At 39.7% G+C, this 17557-nt stretch overlaps 1 protein-coding gene and 1 pseudogene across 1 annotated transcript; one reads left to right on the forward strand and one right to left on the reverse strand.

Moving 5' to 3' along the window:
• Window positions 1–1292: 1292 nt before the first annotated feature.
• On the forward strand, window positions 1293–5793 carry LOC121951000 (annotated as a pseudogene).
• A 9122-nt stretch (window positions 5794–14915) lies between these two features.
• Window positions 14916–16859, reverse strand: LOC121951515 (frizzled-8-like). Its single transcript, XM_042497872.1, has one exon. It carries the CDS (start codon window positions 16653–16655, stop codon window positions 14916–14918), a length of 1740 nt encoding a protein of 579 aa, XP_042353806.1. The 5' UTR covers window positions 16656–16859.
• Window positions 16860–17557: the final 698 nt, after the last annotated feature.

Genomic DNA, 17557 nt, shown 5'->3' on the forward strand with positions numbered 1-17557 from the left:
CGGATAATGAAACGAGTCATTTCGGGAATTCTGATGCTCAAAAAAATGTATCCACTGATTTACAGATGACCCTTTCCCAATTCAAGTCTATGGTTTAAAGTCTTTTTGGGCCCCATGCAATCGTGTGACGCACCCAAAAAGTTTAATTCTACTTTTGGCTTCTATGAAAACTGTCTTCAAAGCCCGGTGCTGTTCCTAAGAGCCTGGTTTAGTGACAAGTCCCGGTGCAGGAGCAGACTGATACTCAACCAGGTTCAATTTAGTTATGACACTAATTATTTAATTTTTTAAAAATATTGCAGAGTAAACCAAACTTTTCATCCCAGGCCTTTTCATTGGTCCAGAACACAAAAATAGAAGTAACCCACTAAAGGTGTGTTCATTCATTAAAATACACTTTATTGCCTTTTAAAGCAATAAAGAAATCATTACGCTGAACACACCAAAACAGGAGAAACTGGAAGTCATATCAACTTTTGGTACACTTTCTAATGATGTAAATTTAATCATTTAAACCCCGTCTGCAGAGCCACAAGTTTGAGAGTCTCTAAAACTCCTGACAAATTCATTATTTTGAATTTCCACTGTATATATATAAATCCCAACGACTTGCTCCTGGAAAATAACTGATGAAGTTTTTGTGATTTCCCCCCTCTCCTTTGTCTGCAAAAAACAACATGAAAATATAGTTATTTTCCAAATTAACTTTTTATAATGTATAAAGACTTAAAAAACGCAGACAAGTCAGTTATATTTATGTGTTGTTATGTGTTGATTCTGATAAAAGAAAATGCTTTATCCATTTTTGAGGAGTATTTTGTTTCACAGCACTGGCATTAAAATAAAGTTGGCATTGATTTTAAGCGTCTGCTAAAAAAATAATAATTCATTGTCTTGTTGGGTTATTATTACCTAATTGACTCAGTGCCATTCAGCTGGCTGACTTAAGTTCAAGATGGTCTATTACAAGCTCGCCAATGCATGATTGTCATCTTCCAGTAAGGTTGACTGGTACCTCGACATCCCAACAATGCTTTGATGGCAGCTGGGTAAGAATAGCTCTCTCTCTCTCCACAGGTCCTGGCCTCTGCAGACAACAGTGAGCAGCGGTAAGAAAACGTTTGAGGTGTCTGTATTTAGTGTCAAGCTGTAAAGGGTCAGCAGTGTTATTCTGGAGCAGCGTTGAAGGGGACAGCAAGTCACAAACATTTGTCTGGTTTGGATTTGTTTTTAAGGAGCTTTGCTTGAGAGTGTTGGCTTGTTTTCTTATGGGTTAGCGCTGAACAATGAGGATGGGAGCAAGAGATCTACTCTTCATCACGATCAGTCACACTGTCTCATTTATGGGTACGTTTTTTTTTTGTTTTTTTTGTTTTTGTAGTTTACATGGATAGCAACTGTTCGTACGTCAATGTTTATTTTCTATGCAAAGCCAATTACACAACTGTTTACCCAAGTAAACAGTTAATGTTAAGTTCTGTTAAGTTCAACAAAAAATAATGATTAATAAAAAAAATTGGCTTTTTTTCTTTCGAAAACAGGAAAAAAGGCAGTAAGCAATTTGTAAGAAGTGTTACGCTAATTGCAAGATATTAGTTAGTAGATTTAGAAAAATTTAAAAAACAAAAAAAGCCAAATGTCCTGAAAAACTGTATTTATTGTACTTATTAATTTATTTTAAAATACTTTACAAAGTTATTATTTCCTCCTGAGTTGTTCATTGCCTTCTTCCCATGCTTTTGACAGAAATCAAGACAATTTGTCCAGGTTTCAAAGGGTTAAAGAATGCATTAAGAACAATGTATGTTGAGTAACATCTGGTGGGATTGTTTTTGCTTGGACATTATTTTCTTTTATGGGTATTGTGACATTTGTGCCAATTTGTATTTTTCTCTGGGTAATTTTGTCATTATTTTGGGAAAACCACCTCATGATGTACCCACGTGCTCAGAAAATTCCCCTGGAAGCTCTGTGTCATCAGTAGTATCTTTCTAAATGCATTATTGTCTGTGGAGCAGCTCAGACTTTATACCCTATGACATCAGAAAGTTGAGTTCAGCGCTCTGGTTTTTGGACTTTAACTGTTTCCATTTTTACTAATATTTTTGGACAGTGTGGGCAATATTTATTTCCAAGATTTCAGCAGGTTGGAAAGACTCGTAAGGACAAGTTCCCCACCACATAATAGATATAACTTCACTTATGGAAACAAATTTTGTGAGGATCTTCTCAAAGGCATGTGCCTCCTTAATACGAATAAAATAAATGCCTCTTCAGTGATACACAAATGTATCTTCAATACTAACCAAATGTGTTTGTATATGGGGTCAGGGTTATATTGGGTCTCAGTGAATACATCAATAAACAAAATCACTATATAAAGCCTGCGGGTGTTGAGTGATGGTGAGGCAAGCAATCTCTTGCAGGCAAACACTAAGAACTGCCCAGATTCAGGTGACCAGTGTTAAGGGGTTCTGTCAGTTTCCCAGCACTTAGATTTTAGAGAGCATAAACCCTCAAACAGGAAAGCAAAGGACAGCACTAAAGTCCCAAAGGGCCTACAGAGATCAGAGTTTCTGGCTGATAAAATGTCTGCTAACATGAGGTTTGCGTTGGATTGAGGAAGGATCAGAATGCCCCAAGTGTGTGTTTCCTCTCCTCTCTTATGCCTGCAGAAAGGGGGTCATCACACCCTGATTAGCCCAGAGAGGAAATACACCAAGCTGCTCTCAATTCTTAATTAGGACTCGTCTCCACACCCTGCACAACAGGTGATCCGAATAACCCTCCAATTACTCTGGGGAATTATGACCAACTAAAATGAACTGGAAAAAAAAAAGAAATGACAGCAAGTTTCAAATACTGAGGGACTGCTAATTTTTTTTAGTCCATAAAAAATAATATATAGTCATTTTTAAAAAAAAAAAAAAATAGGCATTGTACCACCTTAAGTATTACCATTCATTATCATGTTTTTAACATTTGATTATTTTAGACATATCATATTTTTTCTTTGATTTAACCTAACCTTGGATGCTGCAGCAACTCAAATACCCCTCTGACATGGGCCGATTTTAAGTAAATGGGCCTGTAGGCAGGGACATGTATAAGGCCCCACCCCACCTCTCCTCGGGAGTGGAAACACAGACAAGTTTTGCCTCTTTTTCTGTTGAAGTACTTCTGTGTCTCTTTTCAGCTGTTTTGCCCCAATTTTTGTAGTTATTTTGTGTCTCTATGTGGTATTTTTTTTTTCCATTCCTTTTGTCTTTTTGCATTGTTTTGCCGTTTTTGTAGCACTGATATTTTTTGTCTTTTTGTGGTCTTTTTTTTTTTTGTTTGGTTGCTCTGTGTCACTTTGTTGTCATATTGTATTTTTTTGTTGTTGTTTTATCTGTTTTGTAGTAATTTTGTGTCCCTTAGATGCTTTTTTGTGTCTGTTCTTGGTTGTGTTTTCCCCTTTTGTGGTGTCATTGTGTGCTTTTTGTGTATTTTTGATGGCTTTTTATGGTTTTTTTGGTGATTTTATGTTTCTTTATTTGGTAATTTTGCCTGTTTTTGTAGTTATTTTTGTGTCTTTAGTTTAATTTGTATGTTTTGGTTGTTGTTTTGCCCCTTTTTGGGATTATTTTGTGTTTCTTTGGGGTTTTTCTGTGTCTTTTTTGGTAGTTTTGCCCATTTCTGTAGTAATTTTGTTTATCTTAAGGCCTTTTTATGTTTTTTTTGTGGGTGCTCTGTGTCTCTTTGTAATTGTTTCATGTCTGTTTTTTTTGCCACTTTATGTAGTCATTTTGTGTAATAATGTTTTGTGGCTTTTTGGGGTCGTCTGTGCTTTTTTGGGTTGTTTTTCCATATTTGTCGCTTCTGTGTGTCTTTGTAGTCATTTTTCATCTTTTTTGTTGTTTTGCCCCTTTTTGTTTTGTTTTTTTTTTAAATGTCTCTTTGAGATCTTTTTGTTTCTTTTTTGGTAAATTTGTGTGTCTTTGTAGTCATTTTGAGTCTTTTTGTTGTTGTTTTTTTGCCCCTCTTGTAGTAATATTGTGTGTATTTCATGCATTTGTGTGTCTCTTTAGTTGTTCAGTGTATCTTTGTAGTCACTTTGTGTCTCTGTTTTTGTTTTCCCCTTTTTTGTAGTAATATTGTGTCTCTTTTGTGCCTTTTTGTATCTCTTTTGGTCATTCTATGTGCCCTTGTAGTCATTTTGTTTTTCTTTGTTGATGTTTTGCCCTTAATCTGTGGTAATTTTATGTCTCTTTGATGCCTTTTTGTCTTCTTTTGGTCATCCTGTGTCTGTTTGTTGTTGTTCTGCCCCTTTTTGTAGTTATTTTGTGTCTCTTTCAGGCCTTTTTTTGTTGTTCTGTGTCACTTGGTAGTAATTTTGTGTTTTTTTGTTGTTGTTGTTTTGCCCCTTTTTGTAGTCATTTTGTGTCTCTTTGAAAACTTTCTGTGTCTGTTTTTGGTTGTTCTCTCTTTGTTATCATTAAGTCTCTCTTAGATTGCTTTGCCTGTGATTGTAGACATTTCATGTGCCTTATGGCCCCTAGGCCTTTGTCTGGCAGGCCCCTTCAGTAATCCATTTGTGCCCGCTGAGATCACTTAAGTTTCATCAGAATTTCATCTAAAACTCATTATTACTTCATTATCTCTTTTTCATTACAGGCAAAACCTGGTGGATGTTGATGCTTTTACTACGTCTGCTGGTCCTCCTGCTGGCTGGCTTCACCCTCTTCAATGACGAACAGGAAAGATTCATCTGCAACACCATCCAGCCAGGCTGCTCTAATGTGTGTTTTGACGTATTTGCTCCCATATCCGTCTTTCGTCTCTGGCTCCTCCACCTCATTCTGCTCTGTCTCCCCCATGTGCTGTTTGCAACCTACGTCATGCACAAAGTTTTGTCATATCCCTATTTTGGCGGTTCTTACTGTGACAGGAGTCAAGGAGGTTCACCTTTCAACCTTGAGAATTCAAGCTCCTCAAGAGAACTGTCCTTGCATAAAGCTTTACTTCATGACCCCCCTCGAGAATGGGGAGTACCGCGCTTTTACTGCGCTTACTTCCTGGTTGTAATTCTTCGAATCCTTCTAGAGGGGGTTTTCGGTGCAGGCCAGTTTTTTCTTTTTGGTTTGTCCATTCCTAAGAGCTTTCTGTGTTACGAGGCTCCCTGCACAAATGGTGTGGAGTGCTACATCTCCAGACCAACTGAGAAGACGTTAATGCTCAACTTCATGCTAGGTGTCTCCTCCTTGTCCATTCTGCTAAGTCTTGTTGACCTGATGAGCTCTATGAAGGCAATGGTGAGATGGAGAAGGAAGAGAGAGATGTGGATGGAGGAGATGAGTAAAGGAGAGCAAAGCAGTATGTTTACATCGACAAGTACAACTGAGGACAGCGATGTTCTTTTAACCAGAAGAGTCAGCCCGAGTGTGAGCTCAAAGAACGGTCTCAAAGAATGAGAAACATGCTGCTGCTGTTATGCCAGATGGAGAACCTCTTCATGCAAAGATGAATGGTGGAAGCATAATTAAATCTGGTGAATCCACAAATGACAAGAGGCTAGAGGGCAAAGATGCTAAGTTGGGGATGTCTCAGTCGCCCAATCTCATAAGCACTCCAGCCCCAACTCACTTTGTCCTCAACAGCCACCTGAGGCCTCCAACATCCCCTCGCCCCGACAGAGGACCACCACCAAACCCCAAAATGCCAAAAAAGCTGGACCAGTATGCTCCAGTTGGGGCAAACTTGGGCCAACACTCAGACAGCAGTGAATCTCAAGACAAGCGGGCATGGGTGTAATTGACTGGTTGGCCATTTATTTCTGTAATAGGACAATGACTGCTGGAGCCTACATCTACCTCTCGAGGGCCCAGATATTTTAGATTTAACTATTTATTTTATGCATGAATTCATAGAAGAGGTTGTATTATAAGGGAAGATTTGCAAATAAAATGAAAGCTGCACTAAAAAATATTTTAATGACTCAAATAATTATATATCATGTGAATAATGTCGCTTATATATTGACAAACCCTGGGGTTTGTCCTTGTCTGGGGTTTATCTAAAAGTGAATGTTGGACTTATACATTCATGGTATGATGAGAAATATAGCCAAGTAGCTTGAGAGTGACAATGCAAAATGTTTGTCTATATAGAAAAAGAGACCTACACTTAACACACATTCAACAGTGAATAAAAAATGTGCCATCTTGTCTCCGTCTTTGAAGTTATTTGGAGAGGCTTGATTTACATGTTTTCTTGACACATGCTTAGAAAAGGCTACTTTTTAAAAATTAATAATAATCAAATATATCTTGTTCAATAAAATGCAAACTGGTTTGCTTTTTTAAATTTTTTTTAGCTTTTGAACACCCTGAGGTGTGGTTCAACACCCTGAGCTGTCTGTGCCTGAGGAAGTGTGTCAATCACAAAAATTGCCGGCTGACCTTGAGGAAGCAGTTACAGTCCTCAGCTGTTGTCTGGATGACTGAGTGCTCACCACCACAACAGACACACTGACCTGACCTCTGACCTCTCACATGACCGCTCAACAACCCAGCGGTGACTTGACTTAAGCCAACCCTGCTTGTATGACATAAGACCTTCAACCCTCCCGCCACCATCATTCAGCTGTAGCTTAGCATGTTAGCAAAGTCGCTTCCATTACATACATCACACGGAAAATGTGATCAGAGTCACATTTGACTTGAAAGTTGATAACATACTGTTTTCCAGGATATTTCACAAAAGTGTCTTGTGTGCAAAGACAGGAAACAGAAAAAGGAGCCAAAATTTCCATTTGAAAATGTTTCAATCAAGAGAACAAAATAAAAAAGAATTTTGGCCTCATGACTGAAATGTTGTCTGTGTACTTTTCAGCATTCTTTTGTCATCTCCCCTTTAAAGAAAACTTTTATATTAGTTTTCCTCATTTGTTTTTTCGATATACGGTACAAAGTCTCCAAAAGATCACCCTGAAACAAAGAGTACAGATTGGAACCTCATTCAGTAACTGACCTCCGTCAAAACGATGACTCCTATTCAACACAGTCCCTGAGACATTTTACCCCCAGTGTAGCCGTGACCCTCACACATGCCACATACCCTTCTCATTCTTCTTCTGCTGTGGTATTTGGGGCAGCGTGCAGAAACACTAGCAGGGTGGCCAGCTATCGGTCAGGTGCTCAGAGAAAGGACTCTGCTGTCACTAATGGAGGTCAAGAGGTTGGACAAGCAAACCCTGTGACCCTGCACATGCGTCAACCCATACCCACACAAAACACAGTGTGGTATGTATTGTTGCCGACCTTCCCGCAAGTTGTCAGCGTAACTCTGACACACACAGAAACAACTCTGCTAGCTATGTGTCCTTGGCAAAACCCCAGTCGCCATGTCTGTCTTAAAGGCGTCCCCTTTTTGTGCCGTCTATAATAAGGATATGGAACATCATGCTTTCACCAACCCTTTACAACACAGGTTTATGGAAAGGAAAATTTTTATTGGCATGTGTCACAGGTTTGAAAAAAAAGTGTCTAAGCCTGAATGAAGACACACTATATGGCCAAAAGTATGTGGACACTTGAACTTATACCGATGTCACTGTTGAATATCTCATCTCAAAATCATCAAAATTAATTTGCTATAACATCAGCCTCCAAAGTCAGTAAATAGACTCTAATGAACAACTAACAGTTAAACTCACAGTTGGTTATGATGACGACCTGCTGTCAGTTTAAGACCCTGGTGAGGACAATGAGCATACAGATGAGCTTCCCTGAGATGGTTTCTGATGGTTGTGCAGATATTTTTCGGTTGCAAACCAATTTTTGCATCAGATGTTCGGGTGGCTGCTCTCAGACGATCTTGCAGATGATGACACTGGATGTGGAGGTCCTGTGCATGTGCGGCTACACATGATCTGTGATTGTGAGGCTGGTTTGATGTTCTGCCAAATTCAAGGAAGGTACATTGAAAACGGCGTATGGTAATGAAATGAATGTTGACTTCTCAGGTGGACATTCCTGCAGTTGCAATGCTCTCTCAAAATCTGGGACATCTGTGGTACTGTGTCGTGTTATCAAACTCACATTCAGAGTGGCCTTTTATTGTGACCATCACAATGCACACCTGTGTGCCAATGTTGCTGTTTAATCAGCAGCTTGATATGCCACACCTGTCAGGTGGCAGGATTATTTAGGAAAAGTAGAAGTGCTCGTTAACATGGATTTTAACAAATTTGCAAGATTTGGGTTTTTTTGCATGAAATATATCCAGGTAGTGCATGAAGAAAGTCTTAAATCTTAAACTTAAACTTGTCAAAACTGGAAGCAAACGCGTGTTGCCTTTAAATCTGTGTCCAGTATATATACAGTGAAAAAACAAAAAATGTGAAGTACTTTAGTGAAGAAATCCTCCAAATGTTGGCACACATAGTGCAGTCATAGGTTGTCTTTTATTTACAGTATAAGCAGAGGATGGTCTTGCTTTCACTGCCCTCCAGTGGTCAGAGGTAAATACTGCAGTGGACAGCAAATAAAGACAGAAATGACTCAAAGTCACAGTAACCTTTGCAGTGTGAGAATTGTTTTCTTCTTCTCATATCTTATCAAATATTCTGGTGGAATGGGTTGATTACTTAATAGTTCTTAAAATAAGTGGAAAATAAATAACAGAAAGCAAAATTAAAAACATTTCTGGAGACCAAATGATAAAACCTTCAGTGCTGCTTTTTTCCAACCTGAAAAAACAAACAATATTTCACTTTTATAATGGTAAAAGTATTATCTGAAATTCATCGTCCATTGCTCTTAAACTGAAGCAATCCAGACAATAAACCAGATGTCTCACTTGCTATACTTTAGAAAAAAATTCTGTCATGTGAGTTTTCTTCAAGTGTCTCTGACTGGTAGATATCTCATTCAGAGACAAAATGCCTCATATGCACTGTGTGTTCAGACATCAGTACAGAGCAGAATATTAGCAGTTGTGCCTCGACTCCACATCGATCTGATCCTCAAGTGAAGTTCAACGCGTCAACCTGCGTCCGCCTCGGGTGCAGAAACACGCTCAGCTCTCATGGGTGATAGACGGAGGAGATTGAGAAGTCAAGAGAGAAAACTCAACATTGACCACAGCAGCACATCAGAGAAGATGTCAGAGGCATCAAAAATATTGATTACCCAGCATCCTCTTCACCTCTGAGTTTGTAGTCTAGATGAATGGGGGTGGTGGTGGTGGTGAGGTTTGTCCCTGATGGCTGCGGCTCAGATAACAAAATCTATTCTGTGTCCCTTTGATGTGGATGATGAGGGGTCGTAGGGTGGTAAAGGAGAAAGAGTGATCCAGGAGGGCTGGTTTTGTGTAACGGAGGACTGAATAGCTTCCAGGTCTTGTCTTTGCTTTGACTTGTTGTCCAATGATTAGTTAATTAAACAGGGTGAAGAAAGACATGCTGCTCATGTGTTTACTTATGAAAATAAACAAACCACCATGAAAATGATTTTAAAACTGAACAGCTGCTGTACCTTGGAGAAAGATCAAGGTCTTGAGTGTGCCATTTTTAAACACCAATTGAATTAATTTTACAACCTCAGTATGATTATCAACCCTCACAGAGCAGATTAAAATCCATGAGCTCTCAGGCTCTTAAGGCAGGCACGGTTGCGGCTAAAAAATTGATATTACTAAATTAGAGGCCGACATCACCCCCATGTTTCAGGAGGTGGCTCACAAAAATGCTCTGTATTGCTGAGATGGAACAGGTTCGCTTTTGCAAAAGAAATGAAAAAAAGTCAAAAATAAATAATCAAAAAACAACAATAAGAAAAAGCATAGACAAACAAAAATCATGACCTCTGTTTCAGCAATTCAAAAACGGGTACTTTGACGATTTATAAATTTTCGAGGAACCGATAAATAGTCAAAAATGAAGCAGAGGTGGGGGAGATACTCACACTTTTTTGTCTGGATTCTATATTTCCTATAACGCAATGCAATAGCACTGTTTCCCCCCTTAAATCTCTCCTGCTCGGAAAACACCAAAGTTTTTCAAACTCCAATGCACCATGTTCATAACACAGGTTTTATGTTAGAAATATTAAAACCAATCTGTGATAATCTATTGACGCCAAGTGATTTTCTCCAGTTTAAAAGCCACACATACATAACACAACTGTTGGCAGAATATGTCTTTAATGAAAAAATAATTAGAAAATCAGTTCAGACCAGAGAGACATGTCCTTAGACAGTTAAGTTAAACAAGTTGGGCTTGTTTTTAGGGTCATGTAGTGGTTGATCCCAGCATGCTTTGGGGCAAAAAGCAGTAAGGTCATCTGTCCATCACAGGGCACGTCAGTCAGGCCCAAAAGAAATGTTTGTTTTAGACTGCATTGTAAATCAGCCATGACATGACAATAGCTGTTATTGAAGTTATTGAAGGCAGAATGCTTCCCACGCGGCTTCGTGTATACATTCTGAAACGACAGACTCCCGCTGCTACAGTATGTGACCTTTAACAGCCCGTGTTAGCCACTCAGACATCCTAACATGATTTATAGCAATCCAGTCACAGTCAGACAGCTAATTAGATCATTAGACAAAGATGGCATTCATAAACATCCTAACCAATGAAGAAGAGTAGGGCGCTCTGAGTTTCACCAATAGGATCTCTCCATGATGGGCTCTTCCTGAAGCCAGCGTCTTGTTTACGTTAGGAGGAGATGGATCAGGCATGACCCCTCAGCCCATTTCCTCTGTTGATTTTCTTGCATTTGGGCTTGAGGGAACATGCCCGACCCCTTGCTGCAACACACACACACACACACACACACACACACACACACACACACACACACACACACACACACTGAAAGAGGAAGCTAAGCAGTGACGGAGCAATTAGTTCTTATTGGACAGAGCAAACAAGACCTGCTGTCTCTTAATTTGTGTAATGTAATTATTTAGGGAGACAAATTTAGACAATTAGACCTCTGTAGGGAGCAACTGATTTGTTTATTTCAGTATGTTGTATTTCGTCGCAGTCTGCTGACAAAAAGAAGTCAATTTTAACAATTGTGCCAAAATCTGATTCCACGTGTTTCATTGCATGAATGTTTAAGCCAGGCAGATAAAATTATATAACTCTCCTGTCAATCAAGTCTGTGACCTCCCAAACTCCTAGTTACCCACCAGATGGCTCCGTCTATGCAAACATGTGTTATACAGCATTAATCTAACATTCGGTGGTGATCTTTCTGGTGAACGTAAACTTGCATCAGAGACAAAAGGCATTTTCTCATTGTAGTTGGTTAAAACAGAATATTATCAAAATATTTTTAGATTCAGTGGTACATTAACCCTTTGAAACCCGAACAGATTTCTTTCAAAAACATGGGAAGAAGGCAAAGAGAAACTTAACAAGAAATGGCTCAAAAATAAGGCTAGTAAGAAATTAGTTAAAAAGGTACCTGAGAAAGAAAAGTTAAAAAGTGACCTTAAATAAATAAATAAATAAATAATAAAAGGTGAAAAAATAGGGAAAAATGTCCAGGAAAAAAAAAAAAACCTTCAGAGGTCTGGGCTAAACCTCCAATGTCCTCAAATCCAAGACACGCCCCTGCATTAAACAGTCTTTGTAGATTTGTAATCAGATTTTGGACATGCCTGTCATGTGGATGACTGTGGGATGTCCGTGTTTTATCGCTTAACCACAAGGTGGCAGCATGATGCAACTTTATCCATTTCTCTTCACCAGAGTGGACTTATGAGTCTCCTCCAGAGTTTAGAGTACATCAAGTTTTGTTATTGATCATGTCATTTGAGTTAATGAAATACTGTTCATGATCTTAAGACATTTTAATTTATTTTTTTTTTTACATTAGAGGCAAAAATAGACCTCACTTACGTAACTTTTGCAGCCGTTACGCACAAACTTGAAAAGTTTTCTGAACGAGAATTCAGTGATGCCACTGACAGTTGAAGGGTTTCATACGATAAATGGACCACACACTGACTCTGCACGGCCGTAGCCTAATTACCTCAGCCTGCAGTTAACAAAGTCTGTTCCTCTTTGCTGGCGCCTTAATTATAAGCCCGAGGCATCTCTACATTGTAAAAAGAATACAACATACTAGGAGCAACCTGATGGGTCCATTTAAACTTTAACAATAAGCATCTAACGAAGCAGATATTTGCTCTGACATGTTGACACTGTTGCGGGAAAATCTACCACTGTAGTCAGACGATTTTTTTCACCTTGCTTCAATTGTTTCCTGTAAAAAATAAAATAGCTTCTGATGGACCTTTAATACTCAGTTTTACTAAAACAAGTCTCTTAAAAGATGTTACAAACCGATGATCACTGTTCAAAAATAATTTAAAAAGACAAAGAGTAGGTGAAATTAATTGACTTGTAAACGTCCAAAACAGGATTAAGTTAAGCGTGGCACATTAAGCCTGGATCAGGGGTTTAACAGAGGCAAGAAGTCAAGAGTAAATAACAAGACTAACGCGCAGGGGGCATTTAAAACTGAGGACCACCTATAGTGCCCCTATATTACCACCATCTCACAGCATGTGAATCTGCAACACTCGGGAGATTTAATAGAGCTTACAGATCCCATGTGGCCCCAAAGAAAAGTTTGAACTTTTAGTTAAATATAAATAAATCTATAACGGTCACAACTACGACATTACGCACAAACATATTGAGATTGTGCGCTGTGCCACACACACCATCAAAACATCACACTTGAAAAAGATAATGCATAACAATACATTTTAAATAATTTAGAGTGCAACATCACGAGGTTTTGAATGACCACGACGCACAAGGAAAAATTCAATAAAAGTTGTTTTATTCTCAAAATAAATTTTTTCTATCAAAGTGTAAATTATACATATTTACAATCTCGTAAATTTCCATATACAAATGTACAATATATGTACACCAATAATTATATAAATACACTTTACACGCTGATGCAACCCGTATGAGACAGTATTAAGGCATTGATTAATGTACGTGTAAATCCATCTTGTGAAAACAGCCCAGGGATGGCCTCATTTCAAGCAGGACGGTCTCATTGTGAATCTTATGTTTAAGACACAGCGGTTCTTTACAGTAAGTAGGAGCGCTTCAGCTATACCATGTAACCTATCGACGAGGGGGATCTTGTCAGCTGTGCGCATTCAATTAAGCGCAGATAAGACTCTGCATTCTTCGTGCCAGGTACATTGTTCTGCTGCTGACAGTCTCATTATTTAAAGAGAAGCCATTAGGCGCTCATTAATGTGCTAATTACAACACGCTGATGGACAATCCCGACACAATTAGTCCCCCCTCCCTCCCCTGCCCCCTTATTCAAACCCATGGACGTCATTTGGATAAGGCAAGGAAGGAGCATTTCCCTTAAGTGTGCCAAACTTATCTTATAACTTTCAGAGGCAGAATGGAGTATAAATGACCACCAATTATTACACTGTAAAATCTGATAAGTTTATTTTCCCAAAAATATTATAGGAAACCAATTGGCTTGAAAAATGTAAGTAAATATAACTATTTGTCTTAATATATGTTTACTTTATACTTAAATGTAAAGTTTGCCTAAAATTGAGTTTGTTTGCATAATTCTGTGAAGTTGTTGCAACTTAAAAAAGATAAGTCAATTATATCAGTCTTTCTGAATTTTAGCAGCTTCAGCAAACCAAGTATACTGTCCTTATTCTGTATTATACTGGTTGCAAACTTCTCAGTCAGAGTAGTATTTTGTTAATGAAGCATGTTAACAAAACAGAACTCACAAATATCTTAAATTCATTGTCGGAAAAGTCTACTGTGTTATGATCAATTTAAGTCAGACTGACTTTAGTGACTGAAGTTGCTAATACTTAAAAAGAACAAAGTTTTTCCACTTGACATTTTTAAGTTGCAACAACTTCACAATATTAAGTAAACACAACTAAATTTCAAGTACACTTGGATATAAAATGTAGATAAATTAACATGTGTAGTTATATTTACTTTCCTTTTTCAAGACAATTGGTTTCCAAGAATATTTTAACTAAGATCAACGTGTCAGATTTTACAGTGGAGTGCTTGTGACTAAAATTGCATCTCAGCTGGCAGTTTGGTGAGTCACTTTGAGTAATTTACCAAATTTACCAAATAAAACATACAAAATAAGTCTTCACTTTGTCCCCAAAAGAGCTGATATGCGCTGGTTTTAAGTCTGTTAGTGTCAAATGACATAAGATGCATTTGAGCACACATTGTAAAATCTGACAAGCTGATCTTACTTGATGTTATCTTGGAAATGGATTGCCTTGAAAAGACAAAGTAAATATAACTAACTTAATCAATGTTTATTTTATATCTAAGTGTTAAGTTTTCTCAAAATGAATCTTATTATCTTAATTTTGTGAAGTTGTTACAGCTTAAAAATGTCAAGAGAAATTACCTTTTTTCTTTATAAGTGTTAGCAACTTCATTGAACCAAGTTAATCTGACTTAACTTTACCATCACAAAGATGATTTTGCCAATGATGAAGTTAGGAAATCGGAGAGTTCTGTTTTCTTAACATGTTTACAAAAATACAAAAATGACTGACTAGTATAGAACTGGCAGAACATAAATATAGCACCGTATACTTGGTTTACTGAAGTTGCTAAAACTTAGAAATATTGATTTAATTAGGCTTGTCATTTTTAAGTTGCTACAACTTCACAGAACTAAGTACATATAACTAAATTTTAAGCAAATGTACCAATGAAATATAAAGTTAACATAAATTAAGACTAATAGTTACATTACTTAATTGCTAATTAATTGATTTTTTTCTCTCAATTTATTCAGTTTCTTAGATTTAAAAAGAAAAAAAGTAAAATCAACTTGTCAGATTTTACAGTGCATGACCCCCCTTGTTCAAACCCGGGACAGTGGCATCTGTTTGGGGCAGGAGACAGAGCTGGCCGTCCCGGACCTCCAAGTGAGTCCCGTGCTCACGTCACTGTACATGGAGCCCGCGGAGGCTTTACTCCCCCAGCAGCAGCGCGTGCAAAAAGTCCTCCAGGTGTCCAAGGTTTTCCCGGACCAGATCCAGGCTCCTGAAGTGATGCCTACCAGGAGGCACATAAAGTATTTTAACATGAACACTGCATAGTCCGGTCTCTGCCTGTTCGGGTCTGTCATGCATGTACAGTTGTGCGTAATTTCCCACGTCTGTCTGTTATGCTGCTCGTAAAAGTAACACGCCACTATGACAGTGGCTGGGACCGTGTATAAAACTGTGAAAACTCCTATCCGGATCATCAGCCTCTCCAGTTTGTCAGTCTTGGTACCCCCTTGCTTGATTACACTCCTGATCCGGAACAGCGACACGAACCCGGCGAGCAGAAACATGGTGCCGATGAACAGGTAGATCACCAGCGGTGCCAACACAAACCCCCGCAGGTTATCCAAATTCTGGTTACCCACGTAGCAAATCCCAGCTACAGAGTCTCCGTCCACTGAGCTCAGAGCCAAAACTGCGATGGATTTCATGCTGGGGATGAGCCAGGCGGCCAAGTGAAAGTACTGTGCGTAACTGGCGATCGCCTCATTCCCCCACTTCATGCCAGCAGCGAGAAACCAAGTGAGGGACAGAATCACCCACCAGATTGAGCTGGCCATGCCGAAGAAGTAAATGAGCAGGAAGACGATGGTGCAGAGCGCAGGACCTGTGGTTTCGTAGTGGATGTGTTCTGCGCCGTTTTCCCTGTTGCAAGCCACCTCCTCGTGTCCGGCGATCAGTCTGACGATGTATCCGATGGACACGAACATGTAGCAGGCAGAGAGGAATATGATGGGGCGCTCTGGGTACTTAAACCTCTCCATGTCAATTAAAAAAGTCGCCACGGTTGCGAAAGTGGAGATGAAGCACAGGACGGACCACAGGCCGATCCAGAACGCGGTGAAAGTCCTCTCCTCCTGGGTGAAGTAGGGGTTGTGGCACGGCATAGCGCAGTTTAAGATCTGTCCCGTTTTGACGCGGTTGTGCAGCGGGTGTCCGTCGCTGGTCACTGGCACCATGGGCGCACGGCAGAAGCATCCAGGCTCACACGGGGACGCTGCTGGTTTGTGTTTCCCGGGGATGCCGCGACCGAAGCCGCTTTTCTTCCTCGGATTGTACGGCTTCAGTGGTCGGTTAGTTGGTTTCGCCACAACAGGAGAAGCAGTGGTGGTCTGGCTGCGGTTGTAGTCCATGCACAGCGTGTCCTGGTTGCCTTGCTCGGGCAGCAGGTCGCATCTCATCCTGTCTGGCCACGGGAATCCGTACTGCCTCATAAGCGGCGCGCAGCCAGCTTTGGCCCGCTCGCACACGCTCCTGCACGGCGGTAGCGGCTTCTTGTAGTCTTCCAGACAGATCGGTGTGTACATGCTGCAGAGAAAGAAGCGCAAGTCCGGGGAGCACTTTATCTCCACCAGCGGCCAAAACTGGTGCACCTCCAGGCCAGCTTCGTCCTGCGTATCGTGGTTGAACTGGTTGGGCATGTAGGTGTAATTGTAGCCGATTCCTTTGCACAGAGGCACGGAGATCTCCTGGCACTGGAGCTCCTTGGCCGCCATGCATCCGCGCAGGACGAGGGCGAGCAGCACGCACCATCCCGGGATGCTCCTCTCCATCGTTGTTTTCTGTGCGCGATTAGTCCGACAAAGTGCCAGCGAACTTGCGCTTTGCAAGTCGGCTGCAAGCGCGATTAATCCAGGGATGCTGCTGGAGTCATGCTCGGGCGCAGAGAGTTTGTGTTTTTCCTGCAGTGTCAGTAATATCCAAAACAAGCGCTTTACTTTCACACAGGCTGGGCTACTGCCAGTGTCCTCTCTCCCTTTGTGTCGGTGTTACACCGTATCTGTGTGTGCATGCTCCAGAGCTGGTGGGTGCGTTAGCTTTTATACGGGAGGAGCGAGGACACTCCCCCAGCATGGGCGGGGAGGGAGAAGAAGTCAATCAAGGGTTTCTTCTATAGGTGTTTGTTTAAAATGTGCACCCTGGAGGAAGGGTTATAATCACTTTGTCTCACACACACACACACACACACACGGTTGGCTGGATGGGGAGGTTAAACTATAAAGTCACTTATTAGGTTTTCAGGATAGAGTATATGCCTTATATGAATCAGGAGGAAAAATCCTGAAAGCCATACTTCAGTTAAAGTACGAATATCTCACCATAAAATGACTTTGGTAGAAGTTAAACCTATTAAAGCATAACTTGAGTAAAAGCCTTAAAATATCTGATATTTACTGTGAGTATTAAAAATAATTAAATGCACTAAAGTATTGAAGGTAAAAGTATAAGCAGATACAGTTAATAAAAAAGCAAGTGTGAATTTTGAGAATTATTTTTATTTTTTTTCTTCTTAACACACACCACCTTAAAAACACAGGGTACATTAAACTTAAAAAAAAAACAGTCTTTTTTTTTACAACCTCCCATTCCTTCATTCATCTGTCCCTTCTTTCCCTATTTCACAGTAAATAACAACAATTTAATATAAATACTCAAATTAAGTGCAGGTACTCCC

This window comes from Plectropomus leopardus, chromosome 12 (genome assembly GCF_008729295.1).
Source record: "Plectropomus leopardus isolate mb chromosome 12, YSFRI_Pleo_2.0, whole genome shotgun sequence".
Lineage (NCBI taxonomy): Eukaryota > Metazoa > Chordata > Actinopteri > Perciformes > Serranidae > Plectropomus > Plectropomus leopardus.

What these genes read in the sequence shown, in the direction of transcription:
- LOC121951515 (XM_042497872.1), bottom strand. Translation starts at nt 16,655, where the DNA reads ATGGAGAGGAGCATCCCGGGATGGTGCGTGCTGCTCGCCCTCGTCCTG.